Source organism: Aotus nancymaae, unplaced genomic scaffold (assembly GCF_030222135.1).
Source record: "Aotus nancymaae isolate 86718 unplaced genomic scaffold, 86718_ANA_hifiasm-v0.15.2.pri h1tg000003l, whole genome shotgun sequence".
Lineage (NCBI taxonomy): Eukaryota > Metazoa > Chordata > Mammalia > Primates > Aotidae > Aotus > Aotus nancymaae.
The window spans coordinates 50,600,396-50,609,599 of NW_026988414.1; the positions used below are offsets into that span (position 1 = coordinate 50,600,396).

The window sequence follows — 9,204 nt, forward strand, 5'->3', positions numbered from 1 at the left end:
TGGGGCTTTGAATTACAGAGAAATTTCTAAAAAGACATGAGGAAGGGGACAAGGAGGTAATAATGAAAAAAGAAAGTGGTTGAGGAAAGCAAAAACAGAAATAGAAAGTAAGAGAGTGGAAATTCGTGTTCAGAGAATGGAAATTCGTGTGTCCCTATTTAAGGCTATACACAAAGTAAGGTCTTCAGAGACTCTAAAGTCCAAGGTTCAGAGTCGCTCATCTCAACCAGTCCAGTAGCCTCTGAAACATCCTCAATGGCCTTGCCCTTTACTTTACTGATGACCCTAGTGGTGCTCAGCTGCAAGTCCATCTGCTCTCTGTGCTGTGATCTGCCTCAGGCCCACAGCCTGAGTAACAGGAGGGCCTTGATACTCCTGGCACGAATGAGGAGAATCTCTCCTTTCTCTTGCCTGAAGGACAGACAGGACTTTGTTTTCCCTCAAGAGGTGTTTGATGGTGACCATTTCCAGAAGGCTCAAGCTATCTTCGTCCTCCATGAGATGATCCAGCAGACCTTCAACCTCTTTAACACAAAGGACTCATCCGCTACTTGGGATGCAACCCATTTAGATAAATTTTACACTGAACTTTATGAGCAGCTGAATGACTTGGAAGCCTGTGTGATGCAGAGGATTGGAGTGGAAGAGACTCCCCTGATGAATGCGGACTCCATCCTGGCTGTGAGGAAATACTTCCAAAGAATCACTCTCTATCTGACAGAGAAGACACACAGCCCTTGTGCCTGGGAGGTTGTCAGAGCAGAAATCATGAGATCCTTCTCTTTATTGACCAACTTGCAAGAAAGATTAAGAAGGAAGGAATGAAAACTGATTCAACATAGAAATGATTATCATTTCCATGACTAATACATCATCTCACACTTTCATGAATTCTGCCATTTCTCATGTTTACTACATCCATGACATGAGTTGATCAAAATTTTCAAATGTTTTCAGGAGTGTTAAGCAATATCATGTTCAGCTCTGCAGGCACCAGTCTCTTACACATGACCACACAGATGGATCTATTTATCTAAATATTTATTTAACTATTTATAATATTTAAAATTTTCTTTTCATATATTATGTATTTTTACTTTGTGGTTAATATAACCATATATGTTCTTTGTATTTAGTCAATATATTATTTTGCTTTTTTCATTAAATTTTTACTATCGAAAACTCCTTGTATTTGTTTATTCTTTAAAATGAAACTCCAAGCCTGATTATTTAACCTGATTAAAAAATAGATGATACAATTCAGTTACCTATTATTAGTTATAAGTCAAAATAGATCTTTTTATACCAGGTTGTATGTTGTATGTTGTCCTCAGGATATAAAAGTGAACAAAACAGTCTGGGTGTGGTGTTTCATGCCTATAATCCCAGCACTTTGGAAGTCCGAGGCAGGCAGATTGAACAGCCTGCTCACCACAGACTGTAACTGTAACTCTTTTCATTCTTTTTTCTCCCACCTGAGGGTGGGAGTTCAAGACCAGCCTGACAACATGGAGAAACCCTATATTTACTAAAAATACAAAATTAGCCATGCGTGATGGCACATGCCTGTAATCCCAGCTACTTGGGAGGCTGAGGCAGGAGAATCGCTTGAACCCGGGAGGCGGAGGTTGCAGTGAGCCAAGATCACTCATTGCACTCCAGCCTGGGTCACAAGAGCAAAACTTCATCACAAAAAAAATAATAGTAATAAGTGAACAAAACAAATACGCTTCCTGCTCTCTCTTGTATTTTTGATTTTTGTCAGGAAAGAAACTTAACAACAATAATCATGCTCAATTCATATCAGTTATGTTAAATGCTATAATGTGAGATAGAAAAAATAACAATGAATTCTTCCCAGCAGAGGGTAGATTTAGGCAGGTCCAGAAATAAAAATAAAAGCAGTGATATTTTCTATAAATTGACTTTTAAACATGTAATTGCAAATGTTGATTTCCAGTCTGAGTTTATGATTTTCAAGAACTACAATGCCTGGAAGTTCATAACTGGCAATGAAAATCCCAAAATTAGAGGCAATCATATGGGGACAGAGTGTAGAGGGAAAAAGAGCTTAAACTTGATTCTGCAGACCTTCCACCTTTAAAGGGAGGGGATATAAGAGACACAAAGGAAGCAAAGGTGAAAAACTTAACATTAGTGAAGGAAAAGATAGAATGGTGATACACGTGTGTTTTGAAAATAAATGTGTTTAGAAGAACAATCAACGGACTTAGCAGAAATATTGATTAGCATTGTCCACTACATCAGGAAATTAGGTGGCAGTGGAGATCTTAGTGAGAGCTGGATTAGAATTAATCAGTACAAACTGTATCGCAGTAGGTGGAAGAGCGAATCAAAGAAGAGAAACCTGTGACAAGGTAGATAAGAAATAGTTGTGAGAGGTTTGCCTTTAAAATAAAGGGAAGAAATAAGGTTAGACCTGAAAAAAAAAGTGGATTATCTTTTACCTGCATAGTTTATCCATTTGAAAATATATATGTCTGCAGATTGACTTCATGCACTGACAAGCTGTGTTAATATGCTTAATATTTTACAATATTAAATTATAACATATAAAGTGACAATAATTATTATTTTGATTAATACTATGTTAAATGTCAGTAAAACCTGAGAAACTTCCTTCATAAAATAAAATACAAAACTGGATAAACAACTCTCCTTCTCAATGCTTTAAGGTAACAAAAAAAGATTGGTCAAAACCAGCTGAAAATACAACATGAAGCAAGGATATCCAGAGAGCAGGAGAGAGTTGTGTATAATCCAGAAGTCAAAAGTGAGGTAAAATTATTACAAAAATCCCCAATTCAAAGCGTACACATTAGTTGTAAATAACAATAAAAAATTTTACATTGAAATTCCACTCTGCATGTATGTGTGATGTTGAAAAAATCCACTTAATATCTTGGAACCTCAGTTTTCTTAAAAATAGAAAGCATTAAAATATTTATACAGTTGTTGTGATTCTTAAATGAACACATGCAGTTTAAAGCAGTTTGCATAGTATCCTCTATAGAGTAAGGATTTAACATATGGCAAGTATTTTCCTTTTTTTCTTCACACAGTTATAAATGAGAATATTATCTTTCTACAAAGTTCACAAGAACTGTGTCCTACTGTTCAGTAACTGACCTGCAAGAGAGACAGCCTAAAGAAAAAACAGAATTCTGTCATGAATTCTAGAGAGGCTGAAAATTTGTCTTACCTCTTTTCAAAGTCCTGTATTCAGCCAGAGAAACAGCGTCTAGATTGAAGTGCAGAATACACGTGATGATGGTTAACTGATTCCAGCACCTGGCACATTCCTTTCCTGGCTCTCAGAATTCCAGAACACACTCCCTTATGAAGTTAGTCTCCTAAACTTAAGTAAAATAAACATCTTTGCTAGTCTTGAGCCCTGGCACACTTTTCCCCTTTCCTCCCTGCTTTTCTGGATCCCATTTTTCACTCCCATATCACATTAGTTTCCTCCCTCTTCCTCGAGAAATCCCCACTGTGCTCTCCTCTTCACTCATCATTAGCCTGCACTGTTTCTTCACACAGCTGTTTTCAGTTCTCTTGTGGGTTTTGTCAATCACTTTCCCCTTAAAAGTACAAAACCACAAATTAAAGCAGAAGTTCAGTGACAGTTCTAGGTTTTTCAGAAGCTCTTTTATAAATTACTCTTTTTCTTTTCTTAGGATGAATATTTCCAAAAAAGAGGGAATGACCCTGTTACAATGACATAACAGTAGCTTAGCAAAAGAGGAAATAAAAGGCAGGTTTCATTTTGCAACTATTACAACATTTACAGGGAAGAGAGCCACCAACTGGCCAAAATGCACCAAGACAGCAGCCAAGTCTGTGGTGAGCAGGCTGTTAAATCAGAAGTAGGACTCCTGGCGGATTTATCTTCCTAGCTAAAAAGACACTCTTCCCAAGAAATAACTGACCCCGGTACTGGAATTAGCCCATTTCCTTAACTTTTGTATCTTAGAGAGAGAAACTATTCCCAGCTTCAGGCAGGACATGTCCTCTTGGGGAAATGGACAGCTATGGGGAAAAAGAAAGGGTCTGGATGTGTCCCTTTCCTCCAGCCTCCCAGGCTCCCAGGGTCTCCTAACTTATCCCTTCCTCTATGTATTGCACTAGACTAAGAAATAGAACAACCTGCCAATCTGGATGTAGAACTTCAAGGGAATTCGACTTTTGGTCTCTCTATCAAGGTTGTGAAAGTTTTCATGGACAATATCCTAAAATACATTTTCCAAGATGTTTGCTTTCTCCCTGTCTCTTTTGAGGATGCAAATGATTCATAGATTTGGCCTTTTTATACAATCCCCTATTTTTAAGAGGTTTTGTTTATTGCTTTTCATTCTTTTTTCTTTATTTTTGTCTGACTATCTTATTTCAGAGAGCCAGTCTTTAAGTCCTGAGAGTCTTTCCTTCTCTTAGTCTACTCTGCTGTTAATACTTATGATTGCATTGTGAAATTCTTGTAGTGTGTTTTTCAGATCTATCAGGTCTGTTAGGTTCTTTTTCATGATGGCTATTTTGTCTGTTAGCTTCTGTATCCTTTGATTGTAATTCTTGGGATATATGTACAGTTGACCATTGAACAGTGTGGGTTTGAACTGCATGGGTCCACTTATACATGGGCTTTTTTCCCCCCAAATAAAGTTCACCTTCTATATCTGCAGTTTCTGCATGTAAAAATAAACATGGATAGAAAATACAGTATTTGTGGGATGTGAAACTCATATATATGAAGGGGATTACAGGACTTGAGTGTGCACAGATTTGGGTATCTGGAGAACAGGTGTGGAATCTTAGAATCAAAATCCTACAGATACCAAGGGAAACAGTTAATTCCAGAATCTTATTGGCATCTGGGAATATGGGTCTAGAATGAACAAATGTCACAGGCAAAGGAATTAATTTGGGATTCTTTATTGCATATCTGGTATTGATGGCATGAGAATGGATGTTAGGGAATCCATCACCTAACATAATTATAGAGGGGACAATAAGACAGGATCTAAACTTAGTCCTGCAGATTCTCAACAGTCAAAGGTAGGGCAGGGAAGGAGAGTCTGTGAAGGGCAAAGAACACTGAGGAGTGGTCAGTGCAGTTGTAAGGAGAAATCAGAAAGAATGAGAGAGGGGCAAATGAGGGTTAGACAGTGGTGTTTTCAGAGAAGATGAAGGCTGACCTGTCCTAATGGACTCAAAAACAGATGCCATCAGTGACCTTAGGTGGATCTGGTTTAGTAGAATGAATGGGACAGAAACTTGATGGAAGTGGGTTGAAGAGGAAATACAATAAGGGCATTTGGGTGTACTATGTATAGAAAATTATCTTGGGAAGCTTGTTTGTGGAGTTAGGAAATAAGATGATACCTGGAAGAGAATGTGGGTTAACATCTTCATGCATATTTTGTTAATGTTTTCTGAAAATCATTTTCAAGGAATAGATGAATTGGAACAAAATCTTTAAATATATTTTGTTGATATATGGTTGACAAATTAAAATTTATTGATTTAAAGTGTACAATATAGTGCTTTGCTGTAAGTATACCTTGTGTACTGATTCTAACAATCATGTTAATTAACACATCCATCACCTAACACAGTTACAATATTTTATTGTGCATGGTGAGAACACATAATATCTACTCCCTTAGCAAATTTCAAATATAGAATGCATTATTATTACCTATATTTCCCATGCTGTACTGAACATTTTAAATATTTGATTTATTTAAGCTATTACTTATTTATATATTTGATTTAAAATATTGCTTATTTATTTGGCTAAAATGGTAATTTATCATTATTCTAATTAATACTACTTGGTAGTAAATTTCAATAGTAGCCCATTTACTTGCTAGTTTAAATTCTTTTTTCAGTCAAGTTTTACAATTTTGATTTTATTTTACCTGTTACTTCATTTACTCTAGTTTTGATGTCAGTTATTTAGATTATTGATTTATAATTTTATAATTCATAATCATTGTCAAAACATTCCTATACATTATAACCATAATCTTTTGATGGATATTTATTCTTTATTTCATGTGTGTACCAAGCACTAAACAGTTCCTTATATATTTTTCCAAGCACTGTCTACAACACAGAACCATATGCCACCTTACGTCTTTTGATTTTACACATATTCAGTTTCTGTTCTTGTAAATATGTTTTTACATTTAATTATGTAATAATATATTATAAATTTTTATATGCTATGATAACCCAAATTGATTTTTGAGTGCCAAGTAATTATTGTAGAACACTTTATTAAAATTTTATTTTCTTTCTTATTAACAACAGATGAGGCTCTACCATTATATAACTGTTTGAGCTTTTTTTCTGGATTAATATGGTTGGTGAATTTACTGGTTGCTACACTTACATTCTGATATTTTAAAACTCATTTGATTCTTCTGGTTGGGCTACGCAAGTTCAAGAATTCCTTTATACATCCTAATATTATAGCTTGTATTATTTCCCGATTAAATTTAGAGTTGTTCTAAGATAGAGAGCATTGGTTTCAAGAAATCATAAACATTTGTGAATCCTAAAATAGCTAATTATACTATATGACAAAGAATGCAAGATAAGATAAAATGAATGAGAGAAACTGAATTAGAGACTTGAGTGTAGGCTGGTATTTAGTGATGTGCTTCTATCATGTAGTGTATAGAAGGCAAAAATAGTAACTATAGGGCAGAAGCCTGGCAAACACCATCTTAACTCAGTGATTAAGTTAACATCCACAGTAATAAGACATGTAATAAACATATCAATATCATGTTATCTTAGATATTGTGTGATGAGATGATAAGCTTTGTGGTTTTAATCCTTTAAACACATAACCTCAGTGTAATCATGAGTAAACGTCAGACAAATCCAAATTGATGAACAGTCTATGATATAACTGACCAATATTCTTCAAAAGTCTCAATGTTACGAAAGCCAAAGGAAGTGTATTTCAGATTGGAGATTAAAGATATGACAATAAAATGCAATGTAAGATTCTGTTTTGGTTCTTGAAATAGGATAAGACACCAGTTTTTAAAAATCTGAGGAAATCTGAATAAAATCTGAATGTTAGTAATACTGTCCCAATGTTCACTTCTTTGTTTTGATTAATTAGACTATGGTCATGTATGTTGTTAACATGAGAAGAAGCTGGGTTAAGGGCATAAGTAAAATCTCTATAGTATCTCTGCAATTCTCTGTAAGTCTAAAATTGTTTCAAAGTAAAAAGTTAAAATAAATAGATTTTCAAGGTTCTAGACCTTACTGGTTTAAAATTTTTTAATGTATTTAATTGATTTAAATCATTCATTAAATTCCTAATTTTTTTCAGAAGACAGAAAATACTATCTATAATGTAACTGTTTAAAAGATTATTCCTTAGCCATTAAGGTTACTCCAGTCAGAATGTGTAATCAACCTAGCAGCAAACTCTCTGGCCTACAACATAAAAGGCATCAACCAGCTGCCAAGTGAGGAGATTCAGTCTTTGGTCATCTGAGTCCTTCTCCTCTAATGCATGGGCTCTCCTCATTTCTCCAGAAGTGCTTACATTTTCAGACCTCTAATTCCTTTAGTGAGCCCTTCTACATGTGCCCTTCCTGAGCTCTGAGCCTTCATTTTGTTGGTTTCGTTCTGATTTTTGCTCATGCCTATATCCCGGTGATAACACAAAAGTATGTGGCAAACAGAAATCTAAAGTCTTGTGGACATTTTCATAAATGGATAGAAATATGTAGGGTTTCAAAGAGTTGCTTATGGATATATTACCTGGGTGAACAAAGTGTTTGGCAAATATATTCAAGTACATGAAAATACAGTCTCAGGAAGACAAAACCAGGATATATGTGTAAGTAACATGGGGCCCAATTTAATAACAAAACATGTCTGGTATGAGCAAATGGGGCTTTTTGGTGGAGAGAAGAATGACAGCAGAAGAGAAACCCCTGTCATTATTTAGGTAGGACTCTACTAGAAAAAACCGTGGACCAGAGTCCAGAAATCAGCTCTGGTTCTTATGACATATTACCAAAGCACACATAAGAGCTGAGTACTCTGAGTTGGATTTTCCGGTTTCCAACAGTGGCTCCACAGTTCAATAGCTGCCTGTGCTTAGATTTGTTCTTTTAAAAATGGGGAATATAGTAGAACTTATCACTGCCTGCTGTATTCACAGATGTCTCCAGTAACTTAATGGGACAGGGCACATAGTAGGTGTTCAACATGCAACAGGGGGTGTATTCTTCACTGGGTAAAATTAGGATTGATTTCTAAGTACTAACAACAATGTCCGACTGACAGTAAATATCTTCTACAATTTAGCTATTTCATTCTTTTTATTAACATTATTTTTGTTATTTAACTCTGTTAAGTTGGGGAAGTATCGTTTCCAGTGATCTATTTCCTCACTTGTTTAGACAGATGAAAACCAAATTATTTATCTGCTTAATTTATTTATATACTAGGGAAGAATTTAGTGTAATTAACATTTGCCTACTACCTAGACTCTCAAAGGTTTGCCTTTCTTGTGTATAAACTCTTCTGAGTTTGTTGGTATGTTGCCTTTGACTCTGTGAAGACAGGATTCAGCAAATCTGAAAGCCAAAACCTGGACCAAGAATGCTTAGTTTTCTTGGAGCCCATGCTCACATCTGATCTACATTTACCATTTTAACCATTTTTAAGTATACAGTTTAGCAGTATTAAGTAAATTCACACTGCCGTGCAACTAATCATCAGATTTTCATCTTGGAAAACTGAAGCTATACTCATTAAACAACAACTTCTTATCTACTCTCCCCTGGGCTCCCACCCCTGACAACCATTTTACTTTCTGTTTCTATGAATTGTCTACTCTAGATAACTCATGTGATTGAAATACTGCTACATTTGGCTATTTGTGCCTGGCTTACATTAGGTTCTCATGTTGTAGTATATGTCAGAATTAGGCTGAATATATTTCGTTGTATATTATTCACATTTTCCTGAATAATATAATAGGCAGAATAATCATCCATGACTTAGATTCAATAATATTCCATGATGTGTTTAATGGAATACATATGTGGCTGAATGATATTCCATCATATGTATATATCACATTTTGTTTATTCATCCGTCTATCAATGGACGCTGGTTTGCTTTCAACTTTTGGCTATTGTTATG

General features: G+C 35.3%; 1 protein-coding gene across 1 annotated transcript; it reads left to right on the forward strand.

Moving 5' to 3' along the window:
• Positions 1–255: 255 nt before the first annotated feature.
• LOC105715625 (interferon alpha-5-like) lies at positions 256–1,176 on the forward strand. The gene has a single exon (XM_012450032.2). The coding sequence runs from the start codon at positions 256–258 to the stop codon at positions 823–825; it is 570 nt and encodes a 189-aa protein (XP_012305455.2). The 3' UTR covers positions 826–1,176.
• The last annotated feature ends 8,028 nt before the right edge of the window (positions 1,177–9,204 follow it).

What these genes read in the sequence shown, in the direction of transcription:
- LOC105715625 (XM_012450032.2), top strand. Translation starts at nt 256, where the DNA reads ATGGCCTTGCCCTTTACTTTACTGATGACCCTAGTGGTGCTCAGCTGC.